Source organism: Nansenia antarctica (genome assembly GCF_963989245.1).
Source record: "Nansenia antarctica genome assembly, chromosome: 5".
Classification (NCBI taxonomy): domain Eukaryota; kingdom Metazoa; phylum Chordata; class Actinopteri; order Argentiniformes; family Microstomatidae; genus Nansenia; species Nansenia antarctica.
In genome coordinates, this window is record NC_137690.1 from 70735345 (window position 1) to 70759936 (window position 24592).

A 24592-nucleotide genomic window follows, 5' to 3' on the forward strand; every position below is an offset into this window, starting at 1 on the left:
TAGAACCTTATAATTCTAAAGTCACGTACTGCTTCCCATCACCTCTATTGTTGTTTGACGCGTGATTTCATTTCCTTGCATTATTAATGCTGTGTCACATTGCGGTCTTTGGCAGCCAGGCGGTGAATGTGATAATGTGTGGGATGATTGTGGGGGATGCTGTGGTCCTTAAATATTGTAAAATATGATATAACAAATATCTGTTGTTTATGATACGTTATTATGCAAATGTGAAGAAGTATATCTTAAGAAACTCCAGCAAATAGTTTAGTTTCATAAATAATATTTTACTGCCAATGGAATAGATTTTTTCTATATAAATGCCATGGTCAAATGTCCACAGCTAGTGCGAGGATAGACAAAATCTGACGATTATAAAAAAATATATTTTTAAATACACAGGTTGATATGCTGCATATATACAATAAATCCATCACTTTCTGTGAAGTGGTAGTGATGGTGGCATATTATCAATAAGGCAGGAAGTGTCCATCTCACATCTTGCCTACCTAAAATATATATATATATATCGTATCGGCGAATGAATACATTTAATGTACACTACATGGAGACTCTCTATTTATATATTTATTTTAAAAAAACGCATCGCTATTCCAAAGTGTCCAGGATGGGGCGGGGCCTGATGACCTCAGCCCCCACAAGGCCCCGCCCCTGTACAACAGCAGCGGAAGTTCCGTTGTGATCTGGGACAGCTAAGCGGTAAGTGGATGAAGAATATCTATTAAAAAAAGGTTTTATTACACTTACTCCTGTATCCTGGTGCCAAACCGAACATGTATATATGCTTTGGGGTTACGGCTGTGGTTTCACAGCACACGGGAAGGGGGTTATTTATCGAAATACACGGTCGAAGCCGGCCCCGAACATGTCAGGGGTGTAGCGGGAGACAGAGAGAGGAGGAGGGGGGTGGTGGTGGACTACTGGCGCACAGACAATGAACACAGAGATGTTACATGTGTGGTTTGGATAGAGAGATATGGATGTGGTGGTTTGAATAGAGAGATATTAGATGTGTGGTTTGAATAGAGAGATATTAGATGTGTGGTCTGAACAGAGAGATATGGATGCGTGGTTTGGATAGAGAGATATTAAATGTGTGGTTTGAATAGAGAGATATGGATGTGTGGTTTGAATAGAGAGATATTAGATGTGTGGTTTGAATAGAGAGATATTAGATGTGGTGGTTTGAATAGAGAGATATGGATGTGTGGTTTGAATAGAGAGATATGGATGTGTGGTCTGAATAGAGAGATATTAGATGTGTGGTTTGGATAGAGAGATATGGATGTGTGGTTTGAATAGAGAGATATTAGATGTGTGGTTTGGATAGAGAGATATGGATGTGTGGTTTGAATAGAGAGATATGGATGTGTGGTTTGGATAGAGAGATATGGATGTGTGGTTTGAATAGAGAGATATGGATGTGTGGTTTGAATAGAGAGATATTAGATGTGTGGTTTGAATAGAGAGAGAATGGCTGTGTGGTGGTCTGCTACTCGTATTATGGGGCTTTTCCACTTGAGGGCTGACCCGGGTCAGCCCGGGCTGGCCTGCTTCTTTGGCGCTTTTCCGGGTCGGGTCGCTTCTTTAGCTACCCATCGAGGGCAGGAACCTTTTTGCCAGGCTGCGTGTGACGTGTGACGCTGCACACCGTTGATTGGTCAATGGAAATCGTCATCCCATGTTCATAGATTTCTTCGCTAACCGCCATCTTTAAATACCACATTCGCTCTAGGAAAATGTCACTACAGTTTCTGTAATAGCTTATTAATAAAGATTCGAAAAATTATGCTGACCATCGTATTATCTTAGTTTAATGTCATTTCAATGCATCATATAACTTTTATTTACAACAAGCATAACACAAAAATCGCTATTATGCACCGTCTTTGCCCGTGAATAACACCGGTGAATAACAAACACTAACTTCACCATCGGTATACGGTCATTTTGAGCCCTTAACCACCGCGCTGACACCCCGAGAAGTTATGCTTTTAACCGTAAACTCAATGAACCGGGAGTTCACCCGCTGCTGCTCGCAGCACCGCGCCTGCTGGTTGAAACTCCTGTTGACAGCGGGGGGAGAGAAACGTTTTACCAGGGAATTCGCTCCGCTGTGTCGACCGTGATAGGAGTGTAGGATCAACACCATTCAAATGGTTTTGGATTCCCTGTCCTCTCCCCTATCCGGACACGTTTGAATTGTTATCCTAACCCACGGTAAATCACAGTTATTAACCCGCAAAGGGCACCGTCTTTGCCCGTGAATAACACCGGGAGTTCACCCGCTGCTGCAAGCGTATCTATAACGAACGCGGAGATTGAATGAGCCCCGCGTCAGTCAGCCTTTCCGTAGAAATACGTCGCACCGTTATATATCTAACGTTACATGTTTTAAGGCTGATCTGTGCATGATGGTGCTGCATTTTGACATAATTCTTATCGCATTTGAATGAATGAATGAATGAATGAATGGTCTATATTGTCATTGCTATAGTACAGGTACCAAACAACGAAATTTAGGAGGGGTGGCTCCCCTGGTGAAGAAGAAGAGAAGGAGCTGGTTTACATAAATAAGAAGGGAAGGAGCTGGTTTACATAAATAAAGGCTATGTACACTATCCACTATACTATACTGTACAGATAGACGACTAGGGTTGTCATATTGCACATAGTGTTATTGCACATTCATTTAAAGTGTCGCAGTTTGCAGGCTTGAAATGTACATATTTGTGCCTCAGCACTACACCTGATTTTTTCAGTCCAGCAGCTGCCATCAATCCGTCCAGACTGTCCAGGGCCCAGAACCTAGGTCTTTGCTGTGTTCAGGGCCTGGATGGCCCTGGGGTAGAAGCTGTTCTTCAGTCTGTTTGTCCTTGCGGCCATGGTCCTGTACCGCCTTTTCGAGGGTAGCCGGGTAAAGTGTTCGTACCCAGGGTGGGTTGGGTCTCTGGAGATCTTGGAGGCCTTCCTGAGACAGCGTGTGTTGTACAGCTCTTCCAGAGAGGGGAGGGGGGCGCCGGTGATCTTCTGGGCTGTTCTCACGACTCTCTGTAGCGCATTTCTCTCCGCGGTTGTGCAGCTGGAGAACCAGTTGCAGATGCCGTAGGTGAGGATGCTCTCCACTGCGCCGCGGTAGAAGGTCACCAGTATCTCCTGCTTGCTGTGTTCCTTCCTGAGGACTCTCAGGATGTAGAGCCGCTGTTGTGCCTTCTTGATGGTGGCTGTTGTGTTGTCCTTCCAGGACAGGTCATCCTGTATGTGCACCCCCAGGAATCGGAGGGTTGAGACTCTCTCCACGCTCTCTCCGTCGATGAGCAGGGGCTGGATCTCGGACTTTTTCCTCCTGAAGTCCACGATGATTTCCTGGGTCTTTGACTTGTTCAGCAGCAGGTTGTTAACCTTGCACAGATTGCTCAGTTGCTCTACCTCATCCCTGTACGCCGCCTCGTCCCCCCCCGAGATGCCGCCCACCACGGTGGTGTCGTCTGCAAACTTTACGATGGAGTTGCTGGGGTGGACGGGGGTGAAGTCGTAGGTGTAGAGGTTGTAGAGGATGGGGCTTAGCACGCAGCCCTGGGGGGACCCAGTGCTGAGTCTGAGGGCTGTGGAGGTGTGGGGGCCCACCCGCACCCTCTGGGGGCGGTCGGTCAGGAAGTCCTTGATCCATGCACATATAGAGTGTGATAGACCCAGGTCTAGTAGTTTGGTCACTAGCCTGTCTGGAAGGATGGTGTTGAAGGCGGAGCTGAAGTCCACAAAGAGCAGTCTCGCGTAGCTGTTTCCCCTCTCCAGGTGGGATAGAGTGGCGTGGAGAGTCGTTGCGAATCGATGGCGTCCTCTGTGGACCTGTGGGCTCTGTAGGCGAACTGGTATGGATCCAGGTTGGGCGGGAGGGCGTGTGAGTATGTGGGCCCGGACTAGTTTCTCGAAGCACTTCATGATGATTGGTGTGAGTGCCACCGGGCGGTAGTCATTTAGGCAGCTCACCGTGCTTTTCTTCGGGACTGGGATGATAGTTGAGGTTTTCAGGCAGGGTGGGATGGTGGCCTGGGACAGGGACTGTTGTGCTGTGCTGTGCCGTTCCGTAGTCCAGAGCTTCATCATCCCCCTTCTAAAACTGCCATCACCCCTTTCCATCCCTGGCGTCATTTTATCAATGAACGTGGTATTATACATATTTACATATTACATATTTGTTATTTATGGAAGTGTCCGGTTGCTGGAGGAACCAGGACGCCGGCTACACTGCACAGTTTAGCCCGAAATAGAGAGAGTGCATTATCCCACTAATAGAATACAGTTCCAGTAATAACACTTTTATCTCTATATTGTAATCATTCTCTTCATCTGTTTTTAAATGTTGATCTATTTATATCGATCTATTCTTGCCAATTCCTCATTACCAGTGGAAAGGGGGATGGCTAAAACACTTTAGGACTTTCCGTTCAACTGAGGAATTTATAGAAAGACTCCATTCGAATTTCAGTGAATAACACCGGCTATGGAGGTGGTACAAACACAATACTCCTTTGCTAACTTCACCATCGGTATACGGTCATTTTGAGCCCTTAACCACCGCGCTGACACCCCGAGAAGTTATGCTTTTAACCGTAAACTCAATGAACCGGGAGTTCACCCGCTGCTGGTTGAAACTCCTGTTGACAGCGGGGGGAGAGAAACGTTTTACCAGGGAATTCGCTCCGCGCTGTGTCAACCGTGATAAGAGTGTGATATGAAGGTGGTAAAAAGACAAGACTATGCTGGCTAACTCCACCATCTACGGTCATTTTGAAGTCAAGTGCTTATATTCACTACGAGCAGTGTCGACATCGATCAGGCAGTAGCCATCTCATATGCTCATACAATTCATAAAGCAGACAAGTGAAGGCAGTGGTTTTAAGGGTTCAAAAAACATGACTTTATTATGTGTACATAGCTTCCTCTCTCTCTTTCTCTTTCTCTCCAAAAAACCACGGTTAATAATATACCACATGCCGAGGAAAAAGTATATGATAGCTTCAAGTTCCTCCATGTCGCTGTTGTTGTGGCTGTGTTGTGTCTCGTGAAAATATACGTCACCACCATGGCACGCTTTTATGACGCGTAACTCCGCCTACTATCGCCTACTCCTCCTACTCGTTCCTGGTCTGTTGTGTATAATGGAAAAGCAGAACTGTTCAAAAGCGTGCCGAAGCGAGCCGAGCCAAGCCGAGCCGGGCCGATAGTGGAAAAGCGCCATTAGCCTAGCTAACGGGCTTAGGGGAAACTGACTGGTTGCAAGGATGTAGCAGCATGCTAGCTAGCTAGCGTATAAAGGCTGCTGCTAATATCTGTCTTAAATTAACTACTACTCCTTCTACTCCTCCTTCTACTCCTCCTTCTACTCCTCCTTCTACTCCTCCTTCTACTACTCCTTCTACTACTCCTTCTACTCCTTCTACTACTCCTTCTACTACTCCTTCTACTACTCCTTCTACTCCTCCTTCTACTCCTCCTTCTACTCCTCCTTCTACTCCTCCTTCTACTACTCCTTCTACTACTCCTTCTACTACTCCTTCTACTCCTCCTTCTACTACTCCTTCTACTACTCCTTCTACTCCTCCTTCTACTCCTCCTTCTACTCCTCCTTCTACTACTCCTTCTACTCCTCCTTCTACTACTCCTTCTACTCCTCCTTCTACTCCTCCTTCTACTACTCCTTCTACTACTCCTTCTACTCCTCCTTCTACTCCTCCTTCTACTCCTCCTTCTACTCCTCCTTCTACTCCTCCTTCTACTCCTCCTTCTACTACTCCTTCTACTCCTCCTTCTACTACTCCTTCTACTCCTCCTTCTACTACTCCTTCTACTACTCCTCCTTCTACTCCTCCTTCTACTACTCCTCCTTCTACTCCTCCTTCTACTCCTCCTTCTACTACTACTCCTTCTACTCCTCCTTCTACTCCTCCTTCTACTCCTCCTTCTACTACTCCTTCTACTCCTCCTTCTACTACTCCTTCTACTACTCCTTCTACTCCTCCTTCTACTCCTCCTTCTACTACTCCTTCTACTACTCCTTCTACTCCTCCTTCTACTACTCCTTCTACTCCTCCTTCTACTACTCCTTCTACTCCTCCTTCTACTACTCCTTCTACTACTCCTTCTACTCCTCCTTCTACTCCTCCTTCTACTCCTCCTTCTACTCCTCCTTCTACTACTCCTTCTACTCCTCCTTCTACTCCTCCTTCTACTACTCCTTCTACTCCTCCTTCTACTCCTCCTTCTACTCCTCCTTCTACTCCTCCTTCTACTACTCCTTCTACTCCTCCTTCTACTACTCCTTCTACTACTCCTTCTACTACTCCTCCTTCTACTCCTCCTTCTACTCCTCCTTCTACTCCTCCTTCTACTACTCCTTCTACTACTCCTTCTACTCCTCCTTCTACTCCTCCTTCTACTACTCCTTCTACTCCTCCTTCTACTCCTCCTTCTACTACTCCTTCTACTCCTCCTTCTACTCCTTCTACTACTCCTTCTACTCCTCCTTCTACTACTCCTTCTACTCCTCCTTCTACTCCTCCTCCTTCTACTCCTCCTTCTACTACTCCTTCTACTACTCCTTCTACTCCTCCTTCTACTCCTCCTTCTACTCCTCCTTCTACTACTCCTTCTACTCCTCCTTCTACTCCTCCTCCTTCTACTACTCCTTCTACTCCTCCTTCTACTACTCCTTCTACTCCTCCTTCTACTACTCCTTCTACTACTCCTCCTTCTACTCCTCCTTCTACTCCTCCTTCTACTCCTCCTTCTACTCCTCCTTCTACTACTCCTCCTTCTACTCCTCCTTCTACTCCTTCTACTCCTCCTCCTTCTACTCCTCCTTCTACTCCTCCTTCTACTACTCCTTCTACTCCTCCTTCTACTCCTCCTCCTTCTACTACTCCTTCTACTCCTCCTTCTACTACTCCTTCTACTCCTCCTTCTACTACTCCTTCTACTACTCCTCCTTCTACTCCTCCTTCTACTCCTCCTTCTACTCCTCCTTCTACTCCTCCTTCTACTACTCCTTCTACTCCTCCTTCTACTCCTCCTTCTACTCCTTCTACTCCTCCTCCTTCTACTCCTCCTTCTACTCCTCCTTCTACTCCTCCTTCTACTCCTCCTTCTACTCCTCCTTCTACTCCTCCTTCTACTACTCCTCCTTCTACTCCTCCTTCTACTCCTTCTACTCCTCCTCCTTCTACTCCTCCTTCTACTACTCCTTCTACTCCTCCTTCTACTCCTCCTTCTACTACTCCTTCTACTCCTCCTTCTACTCCTCCTCCTTCTACTCCTCCTTCTACTACTCCTTCTACTCCTCCTTCTACTACTCCTTCTACTCCTCCTTCTACTCCTTCTACTACTCCTTCTACTCCTTCTACTCCTTCTACTCCTCCTTCTACTACTCCTTCTACTCCTCCTTCTACTCCTCCTTCTACTCCTCCTTCTACTCCTCCTTCTACTCCTCCTTCTACTACTCCTTCTACTCCTCCTTCTACTACTCCTTCTACTACTCCTTCTACTCCTCCTTCTACTACTCCTTCTACTACTCCTTCTACTCCTCCTTCTACTCCTCCTTCTACTACTCCTTCTACTACTCCTTCTACTACTCCTTCTACTCCTCCTTCTACTCCTCCTTCTACTCCTCCTTCTACTCCTCCTTCTACTCCTCCTTCTACTCCTCCTTCTACTACTCCTTCTACTCCTCCTTCTACTCCTCCTTCTACTACTCCTCCTTCTACTCCTCCTTCTACTCCTCCTTCTACTCCTCCTTCTACTACTCCTTCTACTCCTCCTTCTACTACTCCTTCTACTCCTCCTTCTACTCCTCCTTCTACTCCTCCTTCTACTCCTCCTTCTACTCCTCCTTCTACTCCTCCTTCTACTCCTTCTACTCCTCCTTCTCCTCCTCCTTCTACTCCTCCTTCTACTCCTCCTTCTACTACTCCTTCTACTCCTCCTTCTACTACTCCTTCTACTCCTCCTTCTACTACTCCTTCTACTTCTCCTTCTACTACTCCTTCTACTACTCCTTCTACTCCTCCTTCTACTCCTCCTTCTACTACTCCTTCTACTACTCCTTCTACTACTCCTTCTACTCCTCCTTCTACTACTCCTTCTACTCCTCCTTCTACTTCTCCTTCTACTACTCCTTCTACTACTCCTTCTACTCCTCCTTCTACTCCTCCTTCTACTCCTCCTTCTACTCCTCCTTCTACTCCTCCTTCTACTCCTCCTTCTAGTCCTCCTTCTACTCCTCCTTCTACTCCTCCTTCTACTCCTCCTTCTACTACTCCTTCTACTCCTCCTTCTACTACTCCTTCTACTACTCCTTCTACTACTCCTTCTACTCCTTCTACTCCTCCTTCTACTACTCCTTCTACTCCTCCTTCTACTCCTCCTTCTACTCCTCCTTCTACTCCTCCTTCTACTACTCCTTCTACTACTCCTCCTTCTACTCCTCCTTCTACTACTCCTTCTACTCCTCCTTCTACTCCTCCTTCTACTCCTCCTTCTACTCCTCCTTCTACTCCTCCTTCTACTCCTCCTTCTACTCCTCCTTCTACTCCTCCTTCTACTCCTCCTTCTACTACTCCTTCTACTACTCCTTCTACTACTCCTTCTACTACTCCTCCTACTCCTCCTTCTACTCCTCCTTCTACTCCTCCTTCTACTCCTCCTTCTACTACTCCTTCTACTCCTCCTTCTACTCCTCCTTCTACTCCTCCTTCTACTCCTCCTTCTACTCCTCCTTCTACTCCTCCTTCTACTCCTCCTTCTACTACTCCTTCTACTCCTCCTTCTACTCCTCCTTCTACTCCTCCTTCTACTCCTCCTTCTACTCCTCCTTCTACTCCTCCTTCTACTACTCCTTCTACTCCTCCTACTTCTACTCCTCCTTCTACTACTCCTTCTACTCCTCCTTCTACTCCTCCTTCTACTCCTCCTTCTACTCCTCCTTCTACTACTCCTTCTACTACTCCTTCTACTACTCCTCCTTCTACTCCTCCTTCTACTCCTCCTTCTACTACTACTCCTTCTACTACTCCTTCTACTACTCCTTCTACTCCTCCTTCTACTCCTCCTTCTACTCCTCCTTCTACTACTCCTTCTACTACTCCTTCTACTACTCCTTCTACTCCTCCTTCTACTCCTCCTTCTACTACTCCTTCTACTACTCCTTCTACTACTCCTCCTTCTACTCCTCCTTCTACTCCTCCTTCTACTACTCCTTCTACTCCTCCTTCTACTCCTCCTTCTACTCCTTCTACTCCTCCTTCTTCTACTACTCCTTCTACTCCTCCTTCTACTCCTCCTTCTACTACTCCTCCTTCTACTACTCCTTCTACTACTCCTCCTTCTACTCCTCCTTCTACTCCTCCTTCTACTACTCCTTCTACTCCTCCTTCTACTCCTCCTTCTACTACTCCTTCTACTCCTCCTTCTACTCCTCCTTCTCCTCCTCCTTCTACTACTCCTTCTACTACTCCTTCTACTACTCCTTCTACTCCTCCTTCTACTACTCCTTCTACTCCTCCTTCTACTCCTCCTTCTACTACTCCTTCTACTACTCCTTCTACTACTCCTTCTACTCCTCCTTCTACTCCTCCTTCTACTACTCCTCCTTCTACTCCTCCTTCTACTACTCCTTCTACTACTCCTTCTACTCCTCCTTCTACTCCTCCTTCTACTACTCCTTCTACTACTCCTTCTACTCCTCCTTCTACTACTCCTTCTACTACTCCTTCTACTCCTCCTTCTACTACTCCTTCTACTCCTCCTTCTACTACTCCTTCTACTCCTCCTTCTACTACTCCTTCTACTCCTCCTTCTACTCCTCCTTCTACTCCTCCTTCTACTCCTCCTTCTACTACTCCTTCTACTCCTCCTTCTACTCCTCCTTCTACTCCTCCTTCTACTCCTCCTTCTACTACTCCTTCTACTCCTCCTTCTACTCCTCCTTCTACTACTCCTCCTTCTACTACTCCTTCTACTCCTCCTCCTACTACTCCTTCTACTCCTCCTTCTACTCCTCCTTCTACTCCTTCTACTACTCCTTCTACTACTACTCCTTCTACTACTCCTTCTGCTACTCCCACCGCCTAGCTAGCTGGGCTGTGTGGTTATACTAGCTAAGTTAAGCTATGTGGTGGTATTACTAGCTAAGCTAAGCTATGTGATGGTACTAGCTAAGTTAAGCTATGTGATGGTACTACTAGCTAAGTTAAGCTATGTGATGGTACTAGCTAAGCTAAGCTATGTGGTGGTACTAGCTAAGCTAAGCTATTTGATAGTACTAGCTAAGCTAAGCTATGTGGTGGTACTAGCTAAGCTAAGCTATGTGATGGTACTAGCTAAGCTAAGCTATGTGGTGGTACTACTAGCTAAGCTAAGCTATGTGGTGGTACTACTAGCTAAGCTAAGCTATGTGGTGGTACTACTAGCTAAGCTAAGCTATGTGGTGGTACTAGCTAAGCTAAGCTATGTGATGGTACTAGCTAAGCTAAGCTATGTGGTGGTACTACTAGCTAAGCTAAGCTATGTGGTGGTACTACTAGCTAAGCTAAGCTATGTGGTGGTACTACTAGCTAAGCTAAGCTACGTGGTGGTACTTGCTAAGCCCAGCCCATTGTTTCTTCACCCCCGGTTTCTTCACCCCCTCTTCTTTAGCTCGCTAATAAAAAAAACAGTTATTATTAACCCTAAACCAGATGTTGCTTTGAGCCACCCATATTACATCTTCTAACCAGCTGTGTGTCAGAGACAACGAACTGATGCGAGTTCAGCTGTCAGGACAGCAGCGGTAGCTGGTTGGTTAGGCGAGGTGTCCGGTGTGTTGACAGACTGCCGCAGACACACAGTCTAATGAGCTAGCTACGCTGGGTGGCGTTGGGATTGGTTATTATTAACTGGGGACAGTATATCATGGTCCAATACCTGATTGTCAGTGCGCTAAACATGAATTAGGTGGCGAGTTATTTTTGGTCCGGCAGTCAACGCTTCCCCTCCCAAGTTCAATGGGAGTCAGATGGAGGAACCGCGTGATGTTGTAGTTCACACAGACCGCATTGTCTGTAATCACCCGTGGGAGGCTGGTGGGGAGGTGACCGTGAAATCGGCAAATCTCCATTGCAGTTTAGCTATTTCCCTTTACTGGCAAGGAATCGTGGAAAATCAATGCAGGAGGAGCCGATGTGTGGCCTCTGCTATTTGTACTAGGGACCCGAGAACGCTTGCATGCTTTGCGAATGCACTTATACAATTACAGAGTGGTTAAGTGATGGCTTGAAGTCAGCGATTACACTGGTGGAACAAAAGCGTTTTCACTCTGTCTCATTGATGCCATTACCTGTTGACTCTTGCCTCAGAACTGAGCTAGAGCACAGCTGAGCATAGATGTTTTTGGAGGAATATGATTGCTGGGATCCAAATATACATCTGTATCGATCTCTAAGAGGTAGGCCTACTTTTATTAGCCTTACATTGATGCAAGGTGATGTCAGGGATGGGGCTATCCCATGAATGAGCACGCACGTCATCGCTGGACAGATAGGTATCATTACAATACGGATATTGTAAGCACAGCCGTGTTCTGTTGAGCCTGTCATTCCCCTGATTTGGCTCTTTCTCTGTCTCCCCTGCATTCACTGACTGTGGTGCATTGTAGGGTAGGGTGTGGGGATTCAAACTAACTCTTTATAATCTCTCACGTTTAGGCCTATACATTAACCACACAATCCCTTTTGCTTTCTCCTTGCTTTTACTTTCTCTCTTTCCTCTTCACTTTCCACCCCCCATTCAGACAACACACAGTCTTAACCTCTGTCCCTTACCATTCCTTTATGTTAATATTAGGTTAATGTTGTTTTTAAAGAATAACAAAAGTATTCATTTTAGTTAACAATTTGCTCTACTATGCCATTATCAGTGACAGCCAGTAAATGTGGTGTGTTGGGCTGTTTAGTTAATAACCCAGGCCTAACTGCAGTTTGGAGCACATTTAGTTAATGAGTTTTAGAACCTGTTTTTCCTCTTATCTCTTTGGTTCAAAGCAACCATAAAAGTGTGGCATGTTCAGTTCTTTTGTCGTTGTTGCTGTCCCCAAAAGTGGACCTATCAGCTGAATACCTGTCAGCCTATTGATAACAGACAGTGGAGGCCGGTGGAGGTAGAAATCGGAGGACGGGCGGGCTCATTGTAAAGCATTGAATGAAACGACGAATGACGCCACTCCTCATTCCGTCCCGTGCATCACAATGAGGCCCGTCCTCCGACGTCTAGCCTACCTCCGCCAGCCTCCTCTAATTGATAACCCGCGAGCGTCACTGACGCATTGACATGCCTTTCCCTCTTCTGTCCCCCCCAGCACCCCTTACAGTGTATGTGTGGCAATAACATGTCTGTGCCGCTGCTCGCCGAGGCTGTGACGGTGTCTGGGACAGAGAAGGAGACTGCTGCGGTGAGACCAACCAGACCCCCCCCCCCCCACCTCCATCCCCTCCGCTGGGCCCTGTGACCTGCTGCCTTCATCAGCACATTTGTTGCAGAGCACGTTCAGAGACCAGGGTTGTTGTATGTCAGCAGGACGGGCTTTGAATGATCAGGACATGTAGAACATGGGGGGTGGGGGTGGGGGTCACAGGTAACAGAGGGGGGGGTCAACCAGCAACATGGACTGCATCACCGATCACACCAACATCAATCAGCTCTCTATGTTCTGCTAGCACCCATTTAAACTGACGAATTCAAAGCTCACAGAACAGAGAGAGTGTCAGTTTCACTGCTCATAGTTTGAGAAGGCACATCTCTGATCGTTAGATAGAAGGCTTGCCAAATCTGGCTTTCAAAGTCTCCTGGCTTGCTCTTCTCTTATGATGCCTCGAGTAAACGGCCCGTTTTGTTTTGTAATTCGAAGCTTAAGGAGTTGTCTTGGCAACAGTAGGAGTTGGCGCTGTCTTCTTTGGTGTTTAGTCACGAGCGCCAGTATGGCATGCTTATTGGTATTCTGTCAGTGGACCATTAACTCTCTCCTTCCTCACCACAGGTGATCTTCCTGCATGGGTTGGGTGACTCAGGGTGAGTGTGTCTCTCTCTCTCTCTCTCTCTCTCTCTCTCTCTCTCTCTCTCTCTCTCTCTCTCTCTCTCTGTCTCTCTCTCTCTCTCTCTCTCTCTCTCCCTCTCTCTCTCTCTCTGTCTCTCTCTCCCTCTCTCTCTCTCTCTGTCTCTCTCTCTCTCTCTCTCTGTCTCTCTCTCTCTCTCTCCCTCTCTCTCTCTCTCTCTCTCTCTGTCTCTCTCTCTCTCTCTCTGTCTCTCTCTCTCTCCCTCTCTCTCTCTCTCTCTCTCTCCCTCTCTCTCTCTCTCTGTCTCTCTCTCTCTCTCTCTGTCTCTCTCTCTCTCTCTCCCTCTCTCTCTCTCTCTCTCTCTCTCTCTCTCTCTGTCTCTCTCTCTCTCTCTCTGTCTCTCTCTCTCTCCTCTCTCTCTCTCTCTCTCTCTCTCTCCCTCTCTCTCTCTCTCTCTCTCTCTCTCTCTCTCTCTCTCTCTCTCTCTCTCTCTCTCTCTCTCTCTCTCTCTCTCTCTCTCTCTCTCTCTCTCTCTCTCTCTCTCTCTCTCTCTCTCTCTCTCTCTCTCTCTCTGTCTCTCTCTCGTACACTCTTTGTCTTCAGCACCTTCGTCCACTTGCCCGTCACAGTTACCCTCAATTACCCTTTACTACTCTATTACTGCTGCTGTTTACGAATACTACCTTTGCACAAAACATATTTTTGCACATTTGCACATACCTCCTTTGATATAGCCACTATTTATACATCTGGACATACCGTACTGTAGGCTACATAGCTCATACCTCTAAACTACCACTACTGCCATACTATACCTATCACTAACATTTTCATGTTTTTATATCACTATTTACACTTCTGGTTAGATGCTGAACTGCGTTTCGTTGTCTGGTACTTGTACTCTGCGATGACAATAGAGTTGAATCTAAACAGGCTGTTGTGGCCGTGTGGGTGTCTACTAGGAGTCGGCCTTCATGCTGTGTCTAATGATGACTGTACTGCCAAGTGCTGCTCTCTCTCATTGTCTTAACCAATACCGTTCCCCTCTTCTACCAGGCATGGCTGGGCAGACGCCATGACAGCCATCCGGCTGCCACATGTGAAGTACATCTGCCCCCACGCGTAAGTCGGTGTCCTCCTCTGTTGAGTCTTCGGTCATATGTTCCGATGTGTCTACTGCTTTAATTCAGTGCCTCTGTCCCAGTTTAGTCCCAGGATATAGTGTGTCTGTTCTTTTGCAATCAGAAACTAGTTTCTTATTTTGTTAATCTCTCTTTCTGTTCTTTCTATCTTCCTCTTCCAGGCCCCGAATCCCTGTCACTCTTAATATGAAGATGACAATGCCATCATGGTAAGTATATTTCCCCCTCTTTCTCTTCTGAGAGAGGTCTCATTGGCCAGAGGTTTAACTGTAATCTACACCTCAACGGAAAGGAGATTTCATTAATTGGATTTGGAACTCCCTCCCCTGTTGTTGTTCTGTTCGCTGTAGGAGATGTGTGTTCAAGCATCTAAAGCCCTATTCGCATGGCACTAGTATTACGTGGGGACCTCTAGTAATTTGTAATAATAGCGGAGGTCGTCTGTGATCTTGATTCCGCGCGAATCTGCAATGTCCCTAATTTGTGAAGTAAAAATTCCACCGCAAATTACCTACCATATTTTGCCAAACACACAGAGGTCATGTGATAATATTAGTCCAGTGCGAAACGGCATTTCAGTGATTTGGGGTTGTCTGCAAGGTTTTTTGTTTTCTCCGCCTTTTTGTCTGCTTCTTTCTGCTTTACTTTCACCCATTCTCCAACTGGGGATGTTGGTGTTGGCAGTGGTAGAAGAAGTACTCAAAACCTGTTTCTCAAGTAAAACTATTAACTATCAGTAGTAAAACTATTAATACCGAACCGTGAAAGTACTGTTAAAGTAAAAGTCCTGCATTAAATGTTTTACTTAAAAGTGAAGTGAAAGAGGTATTAGCACAATGTACTTAAATGTACTTAGCATGTTTTTAAAGGTGGAGCTTTTGATTCTATTTTATATAATGCTGGATAGTTTAGCGGATGTTACACAGAGCCTTGACATCATATCCGGGAGATAATCCGAATGCGCCGCACGAAACACAGACGCGGAGGGGGAATTTCTAAATCTCATGAGGTCCCCAGGTAATACTAGACCCGTGCGAATAGGGCTTAACACTGATCTGTATGTTGCTACAGGTTTGACTTGATGGGTCTGAGCCCAGACTCTCCGGAAGATGAGGCTGGCATCAAGAGGGCATCAGAGAACAGTGAGTAGATATTCTGCGTTGAAACCGGCCTTATGTGTAGGCCTCCATTGAAACCCTATGGGTAGGCCTCCATTGAAACCCTATGGGTAGGCCTCCATTGAAACCTTATGGGTAGGCCTCCATTGAAACCTTATGGGTAGGCCTCCATTGAAACCCTATGGGTAGGCCTCCATTGAAACCTTATGGGTAGGCCTCCATTGAAACCTTATGGGTAGGCCTCCATTGAAACCTTATGGGTAGGCCTCCATTGAAACCCTATGGGTAGGCCTCCATTGAAACCTTATGGGTAGGCCTCCATTGAAACCTTATGGGTAGGCCTCCATTGAAACCTTATGGGTAGGCCTCCATTGAAACCTTATCGGTAGTTCTCCATTGAAACCCTATGGGTAGGCCTCGAGTTCAATGAAACGCCAATATTGTGAACAACACCACACCAGACTACTGGCCAGTACAAATACATGAATAGGTTTTCAGTTCATAACGGTCAATGATTAGCCAATGGTGTTCCTGGTCATGTGACTGTCTTCGTTGATGAGTTAGGAATATTATCATGAAATGAACTGTCAACATCTTTCAAGGACTAAGCATTCGCTTAATTTTCCCCCCCACAGCCAGTGTTGCCAGATGGGATTGTTTTCCAGCCTAACCACAGTCTAAAAGCCGCCCAGTGTGATCATAAGTAGCCCAATTGGGGCGGGAACACGCCCAATCTGGCAACACTGCCCACAGCACAACCATCCCCTCCACCGTGTCTGTTTTCAAGTCTCTGTTGTCCCTCTCTCTTCTCCACAGTCAAGGCCATTATTGACCACGAGGTGAAGAATGGCATCCCTGCAAGCCGTGTTCTGCTGGGCGGGTTCTCTCAGGTGAGATATCTGTCAGTCAGGTGGTTCTCCAGGGTTCAACATTAACGGTTGCCCGATTGCCCGGGGCAAGTAAAAAAATTCGCCAGGTTTGTTTGCGCGAGTTTGTTTGCGTGTGCAGGAAGAACAACGGACGGCGCAGGTGCCAAACCAGACTAGATGATCGTGGAGTGAAGATATTATTAAAGCGTACACGCTGATCAACAGACAGGTGGACAGGCGCGTACGCTTTAATAACATCTTCACTCCACGATCGTCTGGTCTGGTCTGGCGCCTGCGCCGTCCGTTGTTCTTCCTGCAACACCGATACACAGATCCAGGATCCAGCAGCGTTGTCTCTGTCGCGCAAACAAACCCGGCAAATGTTTTGCTTGCCCCGGGCAATCGGGCAGCCGTTAATGTCGAACCCTGTTCTCTCAGGTGAGATATCTCTGTCAGTCAGGTGCTTCTCTCAGGTGAGATAACTCTGTCAGTCAGATGATGTGTAAACATATCCTTTACCAATGTGAGTTCTCTGTTTATATTACCTTGTTATTCATGTAAATCATAGCTATCGGTGGTTTGCTCCTGTGAATCAAATATTTGATTCTGAGCGACCGTTGCAACACGACCTGTTGTGTGTAAATTCAACAGACTGACAGTTCTTTTTACGGCTGTGGCTTCGTAGCGAAACAACAACAATAATTAATGATTGTTCTGATCTATGAAAGATTAATTTGGTTTCGGCTGATTTCCTGTAGGCTAACAATATTGACATAACGTGTGGTGGATGGTTCTCTCAGGTGTGTTGAGCTCTGTCTTGTCCTGAGCTTGAGTTCAACACTAGTCTGTCTCCCATACGTGCCAGGTCCGCATCGGGGTCAAAGCGAATAAAGGCTAAATAATAAATACATGAATAGGTTTTAAGTTCATGATGGTCAGTGATTGGCCAATGGTGTTTCTGGTCATGTGACTGTCTTCGTTGATGAGTTAGGAATATTATCTTGAAATGAACTGTCAACATCTTTCAAGGACTAAGCATTCCCTTAATTTTTAATTTCCCTCCTCCTCTGCCTCCCCCTCTCCTCTCCTCTACCTCCCCCTCTCCTCTGCCTCCTCCCTCTCCTCCTCTTCTCTCTCTCAGGGTGGGGCCCTGGCCCTGTACACGGCTCTCACCTGTCAGCAGCAGCTGGCTGGTGTGGTGGCTCTAAGCTGCTGGTTACCGCTTCATAAGAGCTTCCCCCAGGTACAAGACTGACTGACTGATTGACTGATTGGTTGATTGACTGATTGACTGATTGACTGATTGACTGATTGACTGATACACTGTATTAGTAGAACAGAATGTGTACAGTATATATAAATGCACATATACATACACACATTAATACAATCATACAACAGCAAACAAAGAGAAACAGCTCACCTAAACACGTTCTGGTAGTATAGCCTGCTGAACATTGAGAGCTTTTTTTTATTATTGCTGGACCCCAAATTCTGCACAATAGTTCTGCGCAACAAACACACGATAACAGTATATGAAACTGCACTCGTATCTGCATCTGGATGGGTCAGTGTGCATGGAGGACCGCACATCCTCCCGCCAAGTTTTTTATTTTTATTTTTATAAATCCCAAAGTTTGCGTAAAAGTGGCATACGCCTTCTTTTATGCGTATGAAACATTTCTGAGTGAGGCCAGTGGTGAGGCGTGTGGCCGTAGGTGTTAATACTAACCAGACGGTGCGGTACGGCCCTACAGGCCTGCACTGGCTCCCGGTGCAACTCAGAATTCATTTCAAAGTGCTGGTGTTCGCTTTCCGAGCCCTCCATGGGCAAGCCCCCGCCTACATCTCTGTTCTCATCCACCCCTACTCATCCAGCCGGTCACTGAGGTCATCCGACCAGGAGCTCCTGGTCGTACCCAGGACTAGACTGAAAACTAAAGGGGACAGAGCGTTTGAGGTGACAGCCCCAAGACTCTGGAACACCCTCCCCCCAAACCTGAGAGCCGCTCCCTCGGAAAACACATTTTTAAACGTCAATTAAAGACTCATCTGTTTAGGCAGGCCGGCAGTCACCTATAGCCATCTTATCGTCCCTGTTAATGTTCTGTTTATATTGTCCCTTGTGAGGGTGTTCCTCCGTTTTTGTTTTTAATCCTTGATGTTTTGATTGCACTTTTCTTATTTTTGATGTAAAGCACCCTGTGCATCCGTGCTGTGAAGGGCGCTATATAAATAACGTTTTACTTTACTTTACAGGCGGCCAGCAACAGTGGGAACAAGGACATGCCCATCCTGCAGTGCCACGGCGAGATGGACCCCATGATCCCGGTGCAGTTTGGGGCCATGACGTCAGAGAAGCTCAAGACCATCGTCAACGCCCAGAAAGTCACCTTCAAGCCCTACCCAGGACTCATGCACAGCTCTTGTCCTCAGGTAAAAAGGGGACTGAAGTGAAGTGAAGTGTGTTCTCCATGAGTCTCAATGTTATACCATGAAGTTCTGGTTTGTATTACAGTTGTTTTTTTGTTTTGTTTTGCAGGAGATGGCGTGCGTAAAGGAATTCATTGAGAAGCAGTTGCCCCGAATCTGACCTCGCCTCCACCCCACTGTGACCCTTAGACACTGACCTCTCACCTCTGACCTGCCATTCTCCCACAGGAAACAGCCATGAGCACCCCCTTTCTCTCTCTCTCTCTCTCTCTCTCTCTCTCTCTCTCTCTCAAACACACACACACACACACACACACACACACACACACACACACGCTAACTCATTATCATTTCATCCCATTTACACATTTTTACTAAACATGCCTCATTCAGTCAATCCCAACAAACTTCATAATGGACACATACAGGGTGTGTAACGTTCACACTCTACAAGTCTTATCTTTGAGGGAGAATCACAGACTCACACAGGACATTCCCCTGGAGGTTGTGGCCCTACCACCGCCCAACTCACCCTTTCCCTTAATCTCCTCATCCTCCTCCTCCTCATCCTCCTCCCCCCCCTCCCCACTCCATTTCCTCCCTGCTGTGGTGTGTCAGTAAGTGAGTCAGTTAGTGAGCCAGTGAGTTAGCAGCTGGGGCTAATCTTCTCCATAGACTCCACCCAGTGTTAGCGCTGACCCCCCAGCTGAGGAGAGCACAGGTTCAGCAGCCCTGTGTCTGTGACTCTGGGTCCTCAGACCCGATGTCTGGTGCTGTCTGGAGTGACTCATCCCACACACTGCTCTGCTTGCTGTTCCCACAGCGCAAGTGCTGCTAGCGGGGGTCGTGGACCTGTCCCAGATGCCCCTGGGTGCCACTGCTTGTGCTGAGATATGACGACGATTATAAATAATAAAGAAAGTCAACAATTGAAATAAAGGAAATCAATGGATCATTACATTTTGCCACTATTGTTCTGTTCTTTAAACACAATCGAGGGCGTGGGCCTAAGTGAGGCGGACAGGGTCACATTCACTGATGAAAACACTTTCACTGCCTGGAGGGAGGTGAGGTGGATTAAAGATAAAGTAGTGGCGATGTGATTTTATTTGTTTGCCATAAAGTGTAAGATCATCATATAATGATTAGAAACATAGATGGGTCTGGGTTTGTAGTGAAGACATGTCATGCAGGTATTCATAATGGCTTTAAAAACACATACGTAGGTATAATGTTTTTTTTTTTTTACGTCTAGTCTAGTTTAATACACTGAAGAAAAGGGTTAAGATTAAGATTTGAATTTCCATCGTCGGTTGAGATTTTGAATTTCCATCGGCGTCGGTTACAGAAGGCACTCCAGATGGTACCAGTTCCAGAACACACACTCGTCACAGCATGACTCATCTCTCTGTCTCCCACCAGCAGCTTTCTCTCAGCTGTGGGGTTTGTTGAGTCAGCAGCGTTCAACCCTGCCGTGTCCAACACAAATACGTTCTCCCGCTGACAGGCATCATCCCCCGTCAAACCAAACTACTCATTCATTCGTCAATTTACCCAACTAATAAAGTGTGAAAGGTCAGAGTTATTAACCCGTCACACAGCACTATTGTAATTCAGCTCTTTCCATGGCTATACACTGGGGGAGGGGGGGGGGGCTTTAACAAGAAGCTGTTCCTCTTTTATTTGAAGAGTGATTTTTAAACAACTTGAGAAGCTTGGACATCATAGGAATTTAACTCAGTGGAGAGGTGTGCTAAAATAATCAGGTGTTCTGTATTTTCCTTTTGTGAATGTTTTCTCCTTATGATTACCTGTTCTGTATTACTGAAACCTAATTTAAAATGGTGGACAGGAGGAAAAAAAATCTGTATTGATTGTTCTTCGCTATTTAATGAATGTCTTACTCTCTTTTTTCTGTCTGTTGTGACTGCTACCCTTAATGTCATCTTCCACGTCATCGTACCCTCCGTTTCCCTCTAAGTTTCTATCAGTTGTGTCAGTCTGTTTATTTTGTGATCCTGTGAACTCTGTTTCTCTGATCTCTTCTCCACCCCTTGGTGTGTTCTCTAACTAACCTCCCACATCCTTCTATTCCATTGCTTCTTGTGGGACACGGTTGCTAGGCAATTTCTTTCCTGAGTTGTGTTTTGTCATTGGTTGAATTTTTACAGTTTTGTTCTCATTTTTAGATTCTTCAGTTGTCTCGATGTTGTTGTGTCAATTTGTCATCTCATCGTCTGTGTCGTTCATTTGACTGGCTGAACATGTTCAGGGACTATTGACCCTCTTAATATTTGATTTCCCAAGACACCTGTATGTGGAATAAACCATGCAAATAGCAGGAGTGTGTTGAGTCAAGTGTGTCCTTTTTAAAAAAAAAAAAAATTAAAGTTATTTTTCTGAGTGGGCCAGTCCCACTCATATTTTTAATTTTATTGGACAGATTCAGTGAAGACAGACAGGAAATTAGGAGAAGAAGGGAGAGGGGGCATGTCAGCAGGGCATGGGCCGGATTCTAACCCATGGGCATATGTGTGCACTGTAGACCGCGGTGCTAGACCACTGGACCACCCCAGGTCACGAGTCAAGTGTGTCTTGTTGTGGCATGGTCATAACACTTCTCATTAATTAAATAGTCAATTAATAATAATAATCATAATAATAAGTAATTCATTATAAATAAATAAAGTTGTGAATGAAGATGTACAATAAAGAAGAGGATGTGCAGATATGCATTTAATTATACACTTATGCATACATTACAAGATGTCTATAATTGGGAAACTTTGGCTTATTAGAAATGTTATTGCTACTTTTACTAACATTGTATTACAGTAGCACAGATATTTAATACAGATAGCACAGATATTTATTTATGAAAAAATGGGAGTGGGAAAAAACATCAAATTTTTGCTGTTGTTGTTAAAAAAAAACAATTGCCCCTAAAAAAATTCATGGCACCTTTTTAAAAGTAAATTCAGTGTGTTTAGAAATAGGAACACCAACAGAAGTTATCTGTTTTGGCAAAGCATTATGGTAAATCTTGAATAGCGTAAATCCAGTAACTAGTGTACACAAAGGCTGTAAAAACAATAACAAGTCTTGGTTTATGTTAGGTTTACAATAGATGTGTATGGCACACACCACTTTAGAACTGCACTCTGATAACATACACATATGATCTGGTTGACAAATAATCTAAACAAGTTTTCCTGTTATGTGTTCAAGATCAATCTATCTATCTGGATTATTCATTAAAAACACATGTATATGATTGTGGGAGATGTAGATATCTGTGATTACGGTCATAGCGGATCGGAATTGAGCGTTATATGCTTAGAAGGCAGTCGAAATTACACATATCCGATTCGTATCTGATTGAGGCCAGCATGAGATTGAGGCCTGAATCGGATCGGAGAATATCAGATTCAATGAGTTTATTTACTGCTTACACGTATATGTTACATATCCGATCTGTGCCACATGTGAGCCAAAAATCTGAATTGTGTCTCTTCGACCTGCGGTGTAAACGCAGCCTTAATTTCAGTGAAACTAATACAACGGTTGCTGACTGCAGACTATAACTGCTATGTTATGTCATCCTCCTCCTCCTCCTCCTCTTCATGTTCTCCATGGCAACAGTCACAGCATTGGCGGCAGCAGCAAAAGCAGTAGTGCCAAAGCCACCGCAGCACTCTGAATCTGAGTCTTTGTGGAGCTGTTCCAGCTCTTTCCCCCCTCGTCCGAGCCTCCACCGTCACTCTGTGTTCCTCAGATTGGCTCTGGAGCCCCAGTTCTAATGTGGTAAACGTCAAGTCCACAGTTGAATGCTCTGTTACTTGGCCCGTCTCAACCAGCGTCCGCTCTGTTGATTCCTCCTTCAGTCTCTCAACCCCTGTGGCTATTTCCACCTCTGAGGTTTGCATGGACTTGTCACTTGTTGTTTTGACTGTTTCAGATACTCTGTCCTTGTGAAGCTGTAGTCTCTCGATGTCTCTGAGCAACTCGACTTTAAGTAGCTCAAGCTCTTGGTCCTTCTCCTGAAGTTTCATCCTTTCTTGGTGCCTCTCTCGCTGCAGAGCTTGGTTGCTTCTCTCCATCTCTGCCATCGTCCTCTTCAAATCCTCTTTTTCTCTTTGGACCCTGGCTCTCTGTACCAGCTCATGTCTTTGAATCACCTCTAGTCTTCCCTCCAGATGTTCTTTAATGTCATGAACTCTGCTCCTCATTTGTGATATTTCTTCCCTTTCTGTCCTTGCCTCCCACCAGATTTTCTCCAAAAGAACTCTCTTTCTCAGCTCCTCCTCATCTGTCTGGTCCAGCTGAAGCTGCTCTGACTTTGCAGTCTCCTTAAGATCTCCTCTTGTTTGTGAGGAATCCCCTCTCTGTGTCTCTATTTCTTCTTGTACTGTTTGTGTTGCAGCGTTCACCTGTTGTGGAGCTTTATGCACATTCTCGATCTCTGCCGAATGTGTTTGGGTTACAGCATTTACCTGGTCCCCTCTATCTTCCTTCCCAATGTTGCTTGCATCTTGTGCATCCTTCTCTCTCTGGATCTCAACTCTTGTGTTTTCCAATTGGTCCCTCTCCCTCTTCAACCGATCCTGCATGTTTAATATCTCATTCGCAAACACGTCCATTTCATCTCTCTCCTTTTTCAGCTGTTGCCTTGTGCTCTCCATGTCCTCCCAATGCTGGTGTAACAGCAGCTGTTGTTTCTCCAACTCATACTTCTCCCGATCAAGGACTTCCTGTTGTTTCTTGAAGTCTTCGATGTCTTGTTGGATGTTAGCTCTCATTTGTTCTAGATCATCTGTCTCCTTCATGACAGACTCATCTGGATGCTTTTTTGTTTCTCTTTGTGTTGTGTCTGTGATGACGACTATATCTGTCCTCTGAAAATCATGTTGACGAACCTTATTCGGACTCATTTTCAACATTGTTTGCTGCTTGATGTTGGGTAGACTCCCTGACTCTCTCTCATCAGCTTTCACAAGTTCCAGTTCCTGTCTCATTTCAGTTGTCTCGGAAATCACTTGTTGAATGTCTTCCTTTTCCTTCTGTATTTGGACAGCCATGTCCTCAACATTCTCCCTTTGAGTCTTTGTCTCCTGCTTGATGTTGTGTAGATTCTCTGTCTCTCTCAGTAACTCCATCCTCATCTGTTCAAGCTCTGCCCTTTCACCTTGTATATTTTGCTTTTCTTGATCCATTTCTTCCCTTTGGTTTTGCATTTCCTGTTTCTGTTGATTGATGTCCATCAAAATGTTTTCTAACTCTGTCTTGTTGACATTCAACTCTTCCACTCTACCCTCAATGTCTGCTCTTTGTAATTTTATGTCAGCATTGATCTGTTCCAGATTGTCTTTCATTTTCCTCAAATCCTCTCTCATGCGTTGCTCTTCTTCTTTCAGTTCATTCATACGATTTTCTGTGTCTTGTTTTCCTTTCTTCATCTCAGCGTTCGTTAGTTCCAGTTCCTTTCTCTTTATTTGAATGTCCTCATTTTCCTTCTGTATTTGGACAGCCATGTCCTGAACATTCTCCCGTTGAGTCTTTGTCTCCTGCTTGATGCTGTGTAGATTCTCTGTCTCTCTCAGTAACTCCATCTTGATTTGTTGGATCTCTGCCTTTTCGTCTTGTATGACTTGCTTGTCTTGTTCCATATCTTGTCTCTGTCTTTCTATGTCCAGCTTCGTTTTTTCCATATCATCTTTCTCTTTAGACATCACATCTTTGATGTTTTCTGTGTCTAGTTTTTGTTTCTCCACATCAGCTTTCATAAGTTCCAGTTCCTGTCTCATTACAGTTGTCTCTGACACCACATATTGAATGTCTTCCTTTTCCTTCGGGATCTGGACAGCCATGTCCTCAACATTCTCCCTTTGAGTCTTTGTTTCCTGCTTGATGTTGTGTAGATTCTCTGT

The 24592-nt window shown here is 45.6% G+C and overlaps 1 protein-coding gene across 2 annotated transcripts; it reads left to right on the plus strand.

Moving 5' to 3' along the window:
- Positions 1 to 685: 685 nt before the first annotated feature.
- Positions 686 to 20278, plus strand: lypla2 (lysophospholipase 2). 2 transcript variants are annotated; one of them, XM_080530858.1, is made up of 10 exons: positions 686 to 720; positions 12410 to 12502; positions 13088 to 13119; positions 14160 to 14225; positions 14407 to 14454; positions 15317 to 15387; positions 16180 to 16253; positions 17374 to 17475; positions 18492 to 18668; positions 18775 to 20278. In XM_080530858.1, exons 2-10 carry the CDS (start codon positions 12425 to 12427, stop codon positions 18823 to 18825), a joined length of 699 nt encoding a protein of 232 aa, XP_080386984.1. In that variant the 5' UTR covers positions 686 to 720; positions 12410 to 12424; the 3' UTR covers positions 18826 to 20278. The 2 variants fall into 2 exon arrangements, with proteins under 2 accessions (XP_080386984.1, XP_080386985.1); XM_080530859.1 differs by lacking the exon at positions 686 to 720 and adding an exon at positions 11468 to 11500.
- The last annotated feature ends 4314 nt before the right edge of the window (positions 20279 to 24592 follow it).

Bases quoted from the DNA above. Each gene is read 5' to 3' on its own strand.
- lypla2 (XM_080530858.1), top strand. From the start codon at position 12,425: ATGTGTGGCAATAACATGTCTGTGCCGCTGCTCGCCGAGGCTGTGACG. The intron at 12,503-13,087 runs GTGAGACCAACC...TCCTCACCACAG, and splicing joins CAGAGAAGGAGACTGCTGCG to GTGATCTTCCTGCATGGGTT. The intron at 14,226-14,406 runs GTAAGTCGGTGT...TTCCTCTTCCAG, and splicing joins AAGTACATCTGCCCCCACGC to GCCCCGAATCCCTGTCACTC.